The 15,047-nt window shown below is 50.5% G+C and overlaps 1 protein-coding gene across 2 annotated transcripts; it reads right to left on the reverse strand.

Moving 5' to 3' along the window:
• Positions 1–207: 207 nt before the first annotated feature.
• Positions 208–3,067, reverse strand: LOC111156385 (RAN, member RAS oncogene family). Of its 2 annotated transcripts, XM_022517228.1 has the most exons (7): positions 2,986–3,067; positions 2,385–2,430; positions 2,165–2,249; positions 1,966–2,091; positions 1,060–1,247; positions 707–877; positions 208–609 (listed from the first exon to the last, which is right to left on the reverse strand). In XM_022517228.1, the coding sequence occupies exons 2-7, from the start codon at positions 2,418–2,420 to the stop codon at positions 565–567; spliced, it is 651 nt and encodes a 216-aa protein (XP_022372936.1). In that variant the 5' UTR covers positions 2,421–2,430; positions 2,986–3,067; the 3' UTR covers positions 208–564. The 2 variants fall into 2 exon arrangements, with proteins under 2 accessions (XP_022372936.1, XP_022372935.1); XM_022517227.1 differs by having other exon boundaries at positions 208–877; positions 2,986–3,066.
• Between the last annotated feature and the right edge of the window lie 11,980 nt (positions 3,068–15,047).

Below are 15,047 nucleotides of genomic sequence, written 5' to 3' on the forward strand. Positions count from 1 at the left end.
TCATCAACAACTTACCAAACAGAATACTGCGGACACCAGCCTATCACCTTCGTGAGAGGATTCAAATGTACAAGACAAGACATAAAAGTTTTGCTTGCCAGCTTCCAATTAAGTGAGAATAGCAAAGGCATTTAAACAGTAACATGGCACAACTTTCCCTGTTAGTGGTTTTAAAATTCTTACCAAACAAGGGAGGAGTTCACTTGCTTAGATATTTGAAATACAACTTTATTCTGATTCTAAACGAAAAGGAATGGGAAGGACAGTGACAAACGAGATTTCACCACTGGATATCGTGACGGGACTATAGCAGTCTCATATCTGAAACTCAGGAAGGAAACAACTGCGTTCCAAAACAGCTAAATATGCAGGTCCAAAAAATGAAGGTACTTTTTAAACTGCCACATTCACTCCGAAGCCCATTCATCTCCTTCAGCATCCCAAAGATTAAGCACATGTTCTGCTCAGCTATATAATAAAGTGGCAAACACGCTGCACCACTGACATCACAGGACAGTTGCCTATAAAACTAGACTTCTGACGCTGGCCTCCAGCTGCACGTTCTCACAGGTCATCATCCTCATCCGGGAGAGCAGTTGTCTGAGCAACCTAGAAAAAGACACAACGTGGTAGTACTCTGGACTGGAGCCACCAGCAACACAAGACCCCGAAAAGGACCACATGGCTGGACACTTGCACACCCTACCTCTAGATCGTGCTCATACTGTGCTGCCAAAGCTGGGTCCATGACAACCTCTGGCGGGGCGAGAGCGGGCATGGCGACAAACTCCAAGTTAGGGTCTCCAATTAGTTTTCTAGCAAGCCACAGGAAGGGCTTTTCAAAGTTGTAGTTACTTTTGGCAGAAATGTCATAGTACTGTTTAAAAAAAAAGGAAAGTTAGTTTTTAAAAATGTACTTGTCATTAGGATGTTCGAAACTAAAGAAATTCTCTTGATCCACACCACAGATGTTTATGAATCCCTTTAACGGACCTGTTCATTGTAATTTCACTTTTGATACAGCAATAACGCCGTAAACAACAAGTTTTATAAACATACCTGAAGATTCTTCTTTCGGTGGAAGACAATAGATTTTGCCTTAACTTTCCTGTCCTTAATGTCCACTTTGTTGCCACACAGCACAATGGGGATGTTCTCACACACTCGTACCAGATCTCTATGCCAGTTAGGCACATTCTTGTAAGTAACCCTTGACGTGACATCGAACATTATAATGGCACACTGGGCTGAAGAAAAATTCAGAAGGGTTACACACCTAGGATTTCCCGCACACCCAAGGAATGCCAAGGAGATCGGACCAGTCCTCAGGCTATCTCCGTTTCTTAACTCATTCCCAAGGTCTCTTCCAAATCGAAAAATCTTACATCACTGGAATACACAGCAAGATCTGAAATTCCACCACATACGAATGACCAGCTGGCTGCATCCAATCTCTCTCCTGTACTACATTGGTTCTGCCCCATCCCAAAATCTCAAGTAGATGAAGAACACCCCAGCATCCTAGGCAACTTGCCTCCTCCGCTCTGAAGACCTAAGAGCCTATCCTGTAAAAGATCCTACAAGACGGGATACGCTACTCTCTTGCTTGAGAACACTTAGGTCTCCGTTCTGACCCCTGAAAACCGTAAAACAACTCAGTGAACCACGAAGTAAGTACGACCTAACGCTAGTTTTCTAGCTCCACAGTTATCTGTTATTCGCAGGTCAGAAACGGCCAAAGAAAAGGCTCCCAAAAGTTTTCCATCACAGAAGTGAGATTCCAGATTTTTTCTTTATGAAACCTCATTCCCAATTTTGAGATCCTTTTGGGGAAAAAAAACCCAAAACCCCCAACTACTGCTGAAGCGACAGCGACAGCTCGCCGGCCCCCGCGGTCTGCGCTCCGCGGCTCTCCGATCATGACACAGCACCGAGGCCGGCGCGGCCGGCCGCCCGCCCGCCTACCTTGGATGTAGTAGCCGTCCCGCAGGCCGCCGAACTTCTCCTGGCCGGCCGTGTCCCACACGTTGAACTTGATAGGTCCCCTGTTGGTGTGGAACACGAGCGGGTGGACCTCCACGCCCAAGGTGGCTGCAACACAAGCACGGCCGTGAGCCCGGGTCAGCGCCCGCACCCCGACCCCGCTGCCTGGCCCCCCACGTACCTACATACTTCTTCTCGAACTCCCCCGTCAGGTGACGCTTCACGAACGTCGTCTTCCCGGTGCCGCCGTCGCCAACCAGCACCAGCTACGGGACAGCACACGCTGGCCAGGGGCCCCGGCGCCCGCGCGCCTCCCGCGCCGCCACCGCCCGCACCCGCTCCCCGCGGACCCCGCTCCCCGCAGACCCCGCACGCGGCGCCCACCCCCGCCGACCACGTACTTTGAACTGGACTTGGGGCTCTCCCTGGGCAGCCATGGCGCTGGTGCTGCGGAGCGAAGAGAAAGACGTGGGGCCGGCGGCACCGCCCGGGAGCCACATGGCCGGGCCCGCCCCACGTGCCCGGGCCCACAAAGGGGCGCCGGGCGGCCGGGCCCCACGCGCGCACACCCCGGCCGGGGCGGGGGCCGCGGCGCGCTCACGGCGGGCAGCTCTGCTCCGTCCGCGGGGCCTGGCGGCGCGCCCGCGGCGAGGGAGGCCGGGAGGCCGGGGCGCGGGGCGGAGGCCGGGAGGCCGGCGGGGGCCGGGGCCGCACAGCGCCCGATCGCGCACCCCCCCTCCGCCCCGGGCCCGCCGTCCGCCCCGGGGCCGCCCCCCGCCGCCCGCCCCGGGCCCAGCGCGGCTCGCGTCCTGGCGCCGGCCTGCGGCCTCCATCGCGGGGGGAAGGGGAGAGCCCGCCGCCGCCAACCGGGCCCGCGAAACCGCCGCCGCCCCGGCCCCCGCCGACGCCCGCCCCGGCTTCCCAGTCCCCCGGAGTGCCCGGTGCCCCCGGCCCCCACGGCCCCGCGGCCCCGCGGCCCCTGGTCCGACCCCGCCGCACTACCTTCCAGAAGCGTCTCCGGCCCGTCTGACTGAGGGCTGGAAAGATGGCGGAAGCGCAATTCAAATGCCCGGAGACGCAGCCGACGCCGGCGCGCGCCGAGGGAGGGCGGGGCAACGGCGCCGCGGCGTTCCCACGTGGCCCGGCGCGCGCGCGCACGCACGCCGCGGGCTTGGGCGGCCACACCCGTCGGCCAGGCGCGGAGGGAAAGACTCGAGGGCCGGCGGGCGCAGGCGGGCGCGGGACGCAAGGCGGGCGCGGGACGTAGGGCGGGCGCGCGCACGCACGCCGGCCCGCGGGGCCACGTGCACCGGCCCAGAGGGCGGGTTCCCGCGCGCGCATGCGCCGACGGCGACGCGGCGCGCCCTGCTGCGGCCGCGCCACAGAGCTAGGAGGAGAGAGCAAGCACCTTGGGCGGGAAACTCGTGGGGAGCGGCCCACACAAAGACCTTGGGCCTCCCGGGCCGGGGGACTAGTCGAGCGAACGGGGTACAGCGGCACCGGGGCGGGCCCCATTTTGGGGTGCGAGCCACGCCTGCGCCCCCAGCCCCTTCCACATCCCCCTCTCCGGGCCACACACGGCCTCTGCTCTGGGCCCCCAGCCCCTTTAATCTCCTGCCGCAACCCCAGGCCCTTCCTCCCACAGTCTCCTCCCCAAGACCCCCATCCCGCCCACTACCCACCTCCCCTAGGCTCATTACCTTCCCGGTCCTTTGCCTGGGGCCCTAGCCTGGCCCCTTCCGTTCTCGTTCTCGCCGCACCCAGTCCCTTCCTCCCTCACCCCGAGCTCGCTCTACTAGGTCCTCTTGCCTGCGGCACCTATCGTCCCCCAGTCCCAGATCCCTTTAATTCAATGTCCCTTTTCCCCTCTGACCTCGACCCCTGGCCACTTGCCTACGTTCCCAGTCCTACTCCCGCCCCCCCGCGTCCCTGGCGTCAACCGGAACCCACTTGGGGGTAAAGGACGGAAAGACAGATGCTTTTTCCCACCCTGAAGAGCCAACCTCCCTTTTCTTAAAGCATCTAATTGGTCAGCAGGCTTTGCGACCGTATCCTGCAAACAGGATGATGAAATCGTGTTTTCAGACTTGGCAGCTCTTCTCATCCCAGTTACAAACATGGATGCAATCGATGAGTGTTTAGGTTCCAGACTCTGGAGGGATTAAAGCTGTCAACAGTCCAGACGGGACTGCACTCAGAAGCCAATCTGAGGGTCAGTGTAGGTAGAAAATAGAATGAGCCACAAGCTCAAAATGTTGACTGTTATTACCGTCCACTGGCGTTGAGCCAGGATGTGGGCCAGGTGGAATCCTCCAACCTCTAACCCTAAATCTAAGGCCAGTTCTTGGCATTTGTGTGGACAGCCACAGATTCTCCTCTAACCCAGATCTTCTTAGTCCCCTCCGCAACCAAGCATCCACACTCAGAGCAAGAGCAGGCTGCTAATGACCTGGTCAGAATAGTCAGGTTGCTCAGAAAGGATTCCACCATGGGGAACCCATGACCAAGAAGTTAGCCATTTCGTTCTGAGTGTGCTTTGCAGCCAAGCCTGTTGGGAACACAAGTGACGCAAATTGGGCATAACGTTTCTGTGAACCTGCCTGCTGGGAGCTCAAGTCTGAGCACCCCCAGAGGACCCTCAGGAAGACACCAAAGCAGCTCTCTATGCTTCTGGCAGGAGTGCACATTGCTTTGGCCTCTCTGGAGAGCAGAAGCTGATAAAACATCAGTGCCGAGAGCTGGCGAGCCTGTACTTTCACTTCTAGAGAGAGTGCCTGGAGTTAAACTCCCACATTCGCACAGGGAGACAGTATCGCCAGCGCTCACTACAACACAATAGCAACAAAAAATGGAACTTCCAGAAATATCCATTGATAGGCAAATGTATACACATATTAACCTGGATTCTGGTATGGCATCTAAAAGGAAGCAAGTTCATCTGTATCAACAGGGTTAGGTCTCAAAGGGTAATGTTGAGAAAAGAAGGAAGTTCAAGAAAGATGTGATGATAGCTTTATACAGTCCACAGGATATACAATGTTTTATAGAGACGGTATAGGATAATGCCATCTATGGACATTTTTATAGACACAAAACCATATTAAGTCTTAAATGTATGTAGAAAAATTTTTTTAATTGAGTACAATGATATAGGCTGAATTCGGAGGCTGTTGTTCGAGAGGCAGTAGGGAGTGGTATGATGGGAATAGGCAGAATGGTCAAAGAAGGCTATCTGCAAGGTTCCCTTTCTTCTGTTAAAAGAAGGTAATTGATGTGGCGCCTGGGTGGCTCAGTGGGTTAAGCCTCTGCATTCGGCTCAGGTTATGATCTCAGAGTCCTGGGATCAAGTCCTGCATCGGGCTTTCTGCTCAGCAGGGAGCCTGCTTCCCTTTCTCTCTCTCTCTCTCTGCCTGCCTCTCCATCTACTTGTGATCTCTCTCTGTCAAATAAATAATTAAAATCTTAAAAAAAAAAGAGAAGGTAATTGAAGCACATAGGAGAACATATTAGCCGCTGTAAAACTCTAGGATGGTGAGAACACCAGTGTTTCTACCTTTTGGCATTTTTGAAAATACTTCTTCCCGCAAGAAAAGCCAAGGGGAAAGACGTCGAACCAAGGGTATCCTTTGTTCTCACACAGCTTTCCAGGAGCTCCTGGCCGTTTGGTTTCTTTACGTTAGTTGCAGATGGCGTTCCCGGGCCCTGTCCCAGAACTTCCAAAGAGGATCATCTCAAAGAACACAGATTGAAAATAGGAAAACGGGGGCGCCTGGGTGGCTCAGTGGGTTAAGCCGCTGCCTTCGGCTCGGGTCATGATCTCAGGGTCCTGGGATCGAGTCCCGCATCGGGCTCTCTGCTCAGCAAGGAGCCTGCTTCCCTCTCTCTCTCTCTCTCTCTGCCTGCCTCTCTGTCTACTTGTGATCTCTCTCTGTCAAATAAATAAATAAAAATCTTTAAAAAAAAAAAAAAAAAAAAAAAGAAAATAGGAAAACGTACCCTGGTTGGCACAGATAACACATTTCCCCAGTGAGACTGCCCAAGCTCTTCCAGTCACCAGTGGCTTTGCAGGGTACCGGGGTACTTCCTTGTCTTCCCCACCCAGCATGGATCGCAAACCCATGCTTGCCCCGTGATTTCAAACATGGCCATCACGTGCTCGGAGAGGCAACAGAATTACCAAAAGGTTGCAGCAACAGTACAAGGAATTTCAGCTGTTGCCTCTAATTTCCTCAAGCATCAGCACTCCTCATTTCATAGGTCCTCCTCTCCTTCCCTCAGTATCGATCTCACCGTATATATGATTTTAATATATACATAGGATTTTTGTCCTCTGGGATGTTTGAGAGTGAGCAGCAAGCGGGATGTCCCTCGTTCTGTATTTCTTGAAACCAAGGACATTCTATTACGTAACCACTGCTCAGTTGCCCAGATCAGGAAATGAACCCGGCTGCAGTCCGATGGTCTCATCTACAGACCGGAATGCCACGGGTCTCACCGCCGTCCTACAGCTGGTGCGGGATCCGTTCAGGATGACATGTTACCTTCAGCTGTTTGGTCTGTGTAGTTACACTCCTAAATCCAGAGCAGTAACTTCATCTTCCATGACCTTGACGCTTGTGCAGCACACTTTGCAGGACGGGTCTTCTGTGGATTTGTCTGATATTTCCTCTGGATGGGTTTTGGGTTACATAGTTTGGGTTGGGATACCTCAGAAATGGTGATGTCCTTCTCAGTGCATCTTTTTTTTAGGAGTATAAACTGACCTTCATAGAATATTTCAGACCCTCCTTGGGCTGTCTAATATTGTAGTGGTTTGCCAGCTCACTTACATACATGATATCTGTGGCTGGCCAGGCCCCACGTGAGCTAAGTTGTGTCTCCTTTTCCACCCCATCTCCAGCTTCTTTTCCTGTAACTGTGTAGCTACATGAGCCTTTCTGAATCGTACCTCTGCCAAATTTGTCCCTGCCTGAGGGCCTTTGCACTTACTGGTCCCTCTGCCTAAAATGCTTTCCTCGACATTCTTGCCTGACTGCCTCCTTCTCACCCTTCAGATCGCAGCTCAAACGTCACCTCCTCAGGAAAGCCCACCCTGACTGCCCTCTCTACAATGGTGTCACCGTACCAGCCCATTTTCCATCTCAGCCCCCACTTGATTTTCTCCAAAGCACTTACCACTAACTGAATATAGCTTGCTTAATAATTTATATGTTTACCTTTCTGTCTTTCTTTCTCTCACTAGAATAAAGAAAGCACATTGCCTGGCATGATACTCAAGGTATCATGAGTGCCTCGCTCATAATGGGTGCTCAGTAAATACATGTTGAATCATTGAGTGAATTACTCTTAACCCCATCTGAATACAGTAACAGCACCATCATATGCTAATAAAATAACAGTGACTTACATACAGAAGCTTATTAGAATTTTAATATGCTATTTCTCGTCAAAAACTAATCATTAAGCAAATAACAAACATTTAGCAAAAACATTGCCAATCTTTCCTATTTGTGCACTTTCCATCAACTTCCTTGACTTTGCAAACCAATAAGGAAGGAATTCTTCAAGATTCCATGATCTACTTCATCAATCCAGCTGGATATCAATAATTTGTCAAATGAAATATTTCCTTTATTAGACACTCAGTTTTGTACACCGGGAGCATGCTGATGCACAGATTACATGTTTCTCCTTAGCATTAACACAGAAATTATTTTCCCTGACTGCAAAATCAAGAGCCTTGTCATACATTCATGCCAGAGATCCATCCGATCTCCTCCACGCAATGATCAGGCAGTGAATGAACTCAGTCCCACCCTCCGTGGTATTTGTCATCTCCTGGGGTGGATCACCACGTGATTTGTATCTAAACTAGTTTCAGCACTTCAAAATGTGATGGCTTTTATTTTGTTTTTAAGATTTTATTTATTTATTTGACAGAGATCACAATCAGGCAGAGAGGCAGGCAGACAGAGAGAGAGAGAGAGAGGAGGAAGCAGGCTCCCCGCTGAGCAGAGAGCCCGATATGGGGCTCGATCCCAGGACTCTGGGACCATGACCCAAGCTGAAGGCAGAGGCTTTAACCCACTGAGCCACCCAGGCGCCCCTGTGATGGCTTTTAAAGTGAGCCCACCAATTCTTTGAAACTTCTCTCTTGAAAAAGGCTGAGCCTCCTTCTTGTGTGTGGGCGGGACGGAGTGACTCACTTCCAGCAATGGGAGTGTGTCCGAAGGCACAGCATGTGATTTTTTTTTTTTAAGATTTTATTTATTTATCCGACAGAGAACACAAGTAGGCAGAGAGGCAGGCAGAGAGAGAGGAGGAAGCAGGCTCCCCGCCGAGCAGAGAGCCCAATGCGGGGCTCGATCCCAGGACCCTGAGATCATGACCTGAGCCGAAGGCAGCGGCCTAACACACTGAGCCACCCAGGCGCCCCACAGCATGTGGTTTTTGAAACTGAAGTCCTGGAGGTTCTAGTGACTTCCACCATGCTCTCTCTGGTCACTTACTGGGAGGACAGTCAGTGTACTGCAGGGACAAGCGCAGCCCCATGGACAGGTTCTAGTGAGGAGGAGTTGAGAGGCCTGTAAAGAGCCCAGGGGGACTTGCTGGCCTGCGAGGGAGCCTTCTAGAAAGTCATCTCGCAGCCCCCGTCCCGCCTCCCTGGCTGTGGTCTCCTGCACGCATCTTACCTGCAGTTTCCAGAAACCGAGTCACAGCCTCCCAGTGAAGCCAGTCCTGGATCCTGACTCCTGGAAAGCACGTGAGGTTTATTGTTTGCTGTTGTATCAAACACTAACTTTTGACGTGATCTGTCCTGAAGAGTGGTAAGGTCTACAGCACGAAGAACAAGGGTAGTTCACATAAAAATCCAGGCGTCTGGTTTCTTTTGAGAATCAAGATTGGCAGTCACTGGGCCTGCTTCCTTGTGTGGCCACCAGCACCTGCATTCGCCCCTGCCTCCCAGGGACGGGCGAACACTGCCATTGGCCTCAGGCTCTGCCAGTCCCTACTGTGTCTCAGACCTAAGGCCTGCCATTGGCCCTTGTCTCCTGGCACTGATCCTGCTCTACTCACTCACCTCCCTGAGCCCTGCAGGACCTGTGCTCACAGCCTCTGGGTTCGTGAGTCTGAGATGAAAAAATACACCCATGCATTCATTCATTCAGCGAATACTTAGTGAACATCTACCGTGTACCAGCCGTTCCCTAAGGACTGGAGTAGTTAATGAAACAGACCCCAGAGGTCTTGGACTCCTAGAGCTTTCATCCTAGAAAGAAGAAACAGGGGAAAGACTTGGTAAGGAAGTAATACATATATAACATAGTGATGATTGCTAAGTGAAAAACAAAGCAGGTAAAGAAGATACGGAATGTCGGAGGAAAGGGAGAGGGACCAACAGGCCTTCCTTAAGATAGTGACATGTGAGCAAAGGCCTGTAGAAGGTGAGGGAAGAAGTCACACAGATATTGGAGGAAAGATAATTCTGGGGACAGGGAATGGCCAGTGCAAAGGCCCTGAGGTGGAAGGCTGCCTGGAGCTATCAGGGACAGCATGGAGGCATGTGGCTGGAACGGAGGAGCAGTGGTGACGTGGGATCCCCGTGCTGACCATGTTTCTGCATGAACTCAGGTCTCAGAACTCGAGCAAGGAGCCTCTTGTCTTAAGAACAATAATTGCTTCTTTATCGCAAGAGGAACCTTCAAAACAGGCCGTTAACAGTCCACGGTAGGACAGAATGCTCTCTGTGAAAGAAACTTTCATTCTGTGTCCCATGTCACTTTAGGGGAGTCTGGTCCAAGAAAGAGGCTAAAAAAGGCTTTAAAAAACACAGACATTGGGCACCTGGGTGGCCCAGTCATTAAGTGTTTGCCTTCAGCTCCAATCATGATCCCAGCTTCCTGGGAGTGAGCCCCGTATAGCGCTCTGCTCAGCGGGAAGCCTGCTTCTCCCTCTGCCTGCTGCTCCCCCTGCTTGTGTTCCCTCTCTTGCGGTGTCTCTCTGTCATAAATAAATAAAATCTTTGAAAAGTAAAAAAAAACAACCCACAGGTATATAAGAGAAGAAAACAGTTCTCAGAGGCTGACACAGGCCTGGGACCCTCCAGCCCACCGTAGACCTACACATCTGCGTCTCTATCTAGATATCAGCCATCTACACTCCACATGTTTTCATTTGCTTTCAGATGGTGAGACTGAGATCTAGCTTCTACATACCTGGTGGCCTAGTAGCTAGGCAGCATCTCTGTCCATATAGAGACAGTACCTGGTACCTATATCTGTAAGATATATCAGTATTTATATATGGATGCCTGTACCTGCACCTTTTAAAGTATATGCATGAAAAATTCCAGTATAGATTTGTCACAGTGTATCTTTAAATGCATACTTCTATTTAAATTTTCAGTATATATGTTTTTCAGGGTTTCAAAAATTGTGGCACATTTTAAATGCTGACTTTGAACAAACCGGCTCTTCTAAGACGTGGAAATCTCCGACACATAACGGTGCTTTTTATAAGGTAATGACGGGGTGTACTGGGTTCTGGGGCTCCCGTAACAAAAGACCAGAAACGAGGTGCCTTGAAATCACAGAATCAGACTCTCTCACACTTATGGAAGCCTGAAATCGAGGTGTGGGCTGAGCCACGCTCTCTTCGAAGCCTCTAGGGGCAAGTTTATTCCAGGCTTTTCTCTTAGCTTCTGATATTGGTGGCAATCCCTGGCCATCCTTGGCTTTTGATGCCATCAGCCTGAGGTCCCCGGTGCTATCACACAGCTTCCTACAGTCTTCCCTCTGTGGGTCTGTGTCTTAATTCCTTCTTCTTCTTCTTCTTTTCTCCTTCTCCTCCTCCTCCTCCTCCTCCTTCTTCTTCTTCTTCTTCTTCTTCTTCTTCTTCTTCTTCTTCTTCTCCTTCTTCTTTTAAAGATTACTTAATTACTTATTAAAGAGAGAGAGAGAGAGAGAGAGAGAGAGAGAGCATGAGCAGGGAGGGGGGATGAAGCAGACTCTGGGATCCTGACCGGAGCTGCAGGCAGTCCCCTAATCAATCAATTGAGCCACCCAGGCTCTTCCTCCTAATCTCTTCTGATGCCTCCCCCCGCCCCATCAAAAACACCCCTTCACTTGCTGATGTCTATAAAGACCGGTTTCCAAATAAGTTCCCAGGTACGGGGGTGAGGACTTCAGCATATTTTTCTGGGGGACACATTTAACCCTAATGCAGGGCTTATAAAAATTTTGTAGAATCACAGTCTGCTTTGGTAGAATGCTCAGAACTGGAGCACAAGCCTCGGTTGCGTGATGTTTTCTTCGCTGGAGTCTTGACAGCGTGTCTTAGAGCTGCCCGGGTTATCAGGTCACTTACACAGAGGCCGGGAAAGTGGCGGGACTGGGTGTCTTCCCGAATTACTGTCTGATTCACATAATAAGTAATCTTACAGCCTTGATAGATGTTGAGGTGTGTTTTAGCTTTTTTTTTTTTTTTTTTAAGATTTTATTTATCTGGCAGGCAGAGAGAGAGAGGGGGAACCAGGCTCTCCGCTGAGCAGAGAACCTGACGCAGGGCTCGATCCCAGGACTCTGGGATCATGACCTGAGCTGAAGGCAGAGGCTTTAACCCACTGGGCCACCCAGGTGCCCCATGAGTTTTTGCTTTTTTTTTTTTGCCACTAAAACCATGCGGCAGTTACTATCTATCTATTCATCTATGCATCCTGGGGCTTTTATAGCAAGTTTAGATTTCTCAAGAGGAATCAGTGGGTCAGGGATGCCTGGTGGCTCAGTTGTTAAGCATCTACCTTTGGCTCAGCTCATGATCCCGGAGTCCTGGCTCAGGTCATGCTTCCAGGGTCCCAGGATTGAGCCCCGCATCAGGCTCCTTGCTCATCGGGAAGCCTGCTTCTCCCTCACCCACTCTCCCTGCTTGTGTTCTCTCTCTCTGTCAAATAAATAAATAAAAATCTTAAAAAAAAAGAGGAATGTAGGTCAAACGGATGTGTATCTAACGGATGTGTATCTCTGTTTCTGCTTTCCCTAGGCATTGGGAAAATAGTGTCACACAGTAGTATTTTTTGGTTCAGTTTTCTTTAAAAGATTTTATTTTTCAGTCGTCTCTCCCTGCAAGGTGGGGCTTGAACTCACAACCCCGAGATCAAGAGTTGTTGGCTCCTCTGACCCAGCCCGCCAGGCGCCCCTGTTGCTCTGCAGGTTTTTTTTTTTTTTTAAGATTTTATTTATTTATTTGACAGACAGAGATCACAAGCAGGCAGAGAGGCAGGCAGGGGTGGGATGGGGGAGAAGCAGGCTCCCTGCTGAGCAGAGAGCCCGGTATGGGGCTCTATCCCAGGTCCCTAGGATCATGACCTGAGCTGAAGGCAGAGGCTTTAACCCACTGAGTTACCCAGGCGCCCTTGCACTGCAGTTTTAATCAGCGTTTCCTGGTGATCAGGGATATGTGCATCTTTTCCTCCCCGTGGGCTGGGGTTTCAGCCCACAGGTCAGAAGGGACTGGTCTGGTGATAGCAGCCCTTCTCTCGGATGACATCGGTACCAAACAAAGTCATTAGTCATCAGCTAGGAGGCATTTCATCCTGTTTCCTTTCCATTCACAGAAAGGAATGCATCAAATAGTTCTCTGAAAAACGGGCCAAGTGTAAGTCACGACGGGCACAGTCATGGCGGGCACAGTCACGGCCGCCAGGGTTGTCTGCACTCCAGCCCCCTCACCTGTGACTCAGAGTCCCCAAGGGACCTTGCAGAGGTGACCAGCACCACAGACCTTGAGAGGGGACACTGTCCAGGACACAAGGGGAGAACTGACTGTGGGCAAAACAAAGGAATGGTGGGAGAGGCGTGAGTGCCACGTGGAAGGGGAAAGAGCTGCCTCCCGCCTCAGGCGAGTGGTGACCCTAGGAGGTGGGAAAGGGGCTGAAACAGACCCTCTTCCAGAGCCCCCAGGAATGTCCAAATTGAGCCCAGAGAGACATCTGGCCCTACAAAAGTAAGATAATAAATGTGGTGTTGTTGTTTTTTTTTAAGATTTTATTTATTTGACACACAGAGATCACAAGCAGACAGAGAGGCAGGCAGAGAGAAGGAGGAGCAGGCTCCCTGCCCAGCAGAGAGCCCGATGTGGGGCTTGATCCCAGAACCCTGAGATCATGACCCGAGCCAAAGGCAGAGGACCAACCCACTGAGCCACCCAGGCACCCAAGGATAGCCTATTCTAAGTTTAGCATAATGATCAACTAAACAAGGCAACTGCATTTCCAAATACCTAAAAGGCTATCCTCCTTTCCAGTGACATTGCATTTGTAGGATCAAGCGGAGACAGTGAATTCTTCAACGTATGACCCGAGCAAGCACTCTAGGGTCAACAGACAGTCCTTCTTCAGGAATCTGACTTGGAATGGATTTTTAAAATTCCCCCTTCGTAGGTCATTAAGTCCAATAAGGCACATTAATTTAGAATCACAGAATTTTAAAACAGGCAGGAACCTTGCTGGGTTCAAATCCAGACTCTTTGGCCTGAAGTTAGGTAACCTGTCCTTTGCCATAATTTGCCCACCACAGTAATGAAGTAATGTACACTAAGCAAATTTTGTGGCATAATTTTTTCATTCACTTAACAAATATTTATTTAACAACTCAAATGTGCTGGGCCCCATTCTTGGTGTTGGAGATAATTAGGGGGTAGCAGACAAAAATCCCTGAACTCAGTGGAGTGGACATTCCAGAGGAAAGAGACAGTTAATAAACAGCAAACAAAACACATATGCATAAGATGTACCTCATTAGAGGGTTGTAGGTGTTATGGGGGGGAGAAAGGGTAAGGGGGTTTGGAGTGTGAGAGGGGGGGTACAGTTTTTAACAGGGTCATTGAAAAGACATCACTGGATCAAAGTCTTGAAGGAAGTGAGGGACCAAGCTCCACAGATACCTAGGGAGAGAGCATTCAGACGGGAACAGCCAGTGCAAAGGCCCTGAGGTGAATGGGGCTGGCTGGGAGTGAGTGGAGGGAAAGGCACTGGAAAATGAGACCCTGGAGGTACTGCGGATGGTCAGATGGTGCAGGGCCTCCCAGGCCACTGGGAGGATTCTGGCTTTTACTCCAAGTGAGTCAATAATTTACATATAAAAATTATAAACTGTCCCATGAATCTGTTGTTACTGATGTACTGATGTACTATAGCCTTCTGAGTATTGGCTTACATTTCAGTATACTGAAAAATCAGACATGCTGCAAGCAACTTTTTTTTTTTAAGATTTTTATTTATTTATTTGACAGACAGAGACCACAAGTAGGCAGAAGGCAGGCAGAGAGAGAGGAAGGGAAGCAGGTTCCCCGCTGAGCAGACAGCTCAACGCAGGGCTTGGGACCCCGGGATCACGACCTGAGCCCAAGACAGAAGCTTTAACCCACTGAGCCACCCAGGCGCCCCAAGCAACTGTTTCTAATGGAGGAGTGAGTCATGAAAAATAAAAGCAGTGGCTTAGAGGAAATTTCTAGGCTACAGAGAAGAAAGTTGGAGACAGTGTGTTAGGCTGTATTATATTGCCCTTACTGGGAGTCTGTGGTCTCTAGGGTTCCTACCTTGATTTCAGGAGGCACTGAGTTCTGTTCTGGCTCCCTGGGGACTAAGCAGATTGATTCACTCAGTTCCCATAAACCAGAGACATGTGGGTAGGGGAGGGAGGATACGAAGATTGAAGATCGGCAGTCGGCAAAGTTGTCCTACTCGTTTTTTCATTCATTACCCATGACATTCCTTGAAAAGGGACACGTGATACAGCATAGATGCCCCATCCAACAGAGGCTAAAGTCCTGATTTTAGTCAATGACTATTAGTTTCCTACTGTTGCCATGACAAATTATAAAAATCTAGAGCTTCTTTAAACAATACGTATTTATTGGCTTGCAGTTCTGGGGGTCAGAGGTCTGGGCTGCATTCTCTGCTTTGGGGTTTAGAAGGCTGAAATCAAAGTGTCAGGGGGTCACCTGTCATTGGGAAGCACCAGGAAGAATCTGCCGCCAACCTCAAGCAGCTTGTTGACACAGCACAG

The sequence above is a fragment of the Enhydra lutris genome, unplaced genomic scaffold (assembly GCF_002288905.1).
Source record: "Enhydra lutris kenyoni isolate GAN:26980312 unplaced genomic scaffold, ASM228890v2 scaffoldscaffold46, whole genome shotgun sequence".
Taxonomy (NCBI): Eukaryota; Metazoa; Chordata; class Mammalia; order Carnivora; family Mustelidae; genus Enhydra; species Enhydra lutris.

What these genes read in the sequence shown, in the direction of transcription:
- LOC111156385 (XM_022517227.1), bottom strand. Translation starts at nt 2,420, where the DNA reads ATGGCTGCCCAGGGAGAGCCCCAAGTCCAGTTCAAA. An exon ending in AGCCCCAAGTCCAGTTCAAA is followed by an intron (nt 2,250 to 2,384) that starts GTACGTGGTCGG and finishes GCTGTCCCGTAG; the next exon opens with CTGGTGCTGGTTGGCGACGG. An exon ending in ACCGAAAGAAGAATCTTCAG is followed by an intron (nt 878 to 1,059) that starts GTATGTTTATAA and finishes TTTTTTAAACAG; the next exon opens with TACTATGACATTTCTGCCAA.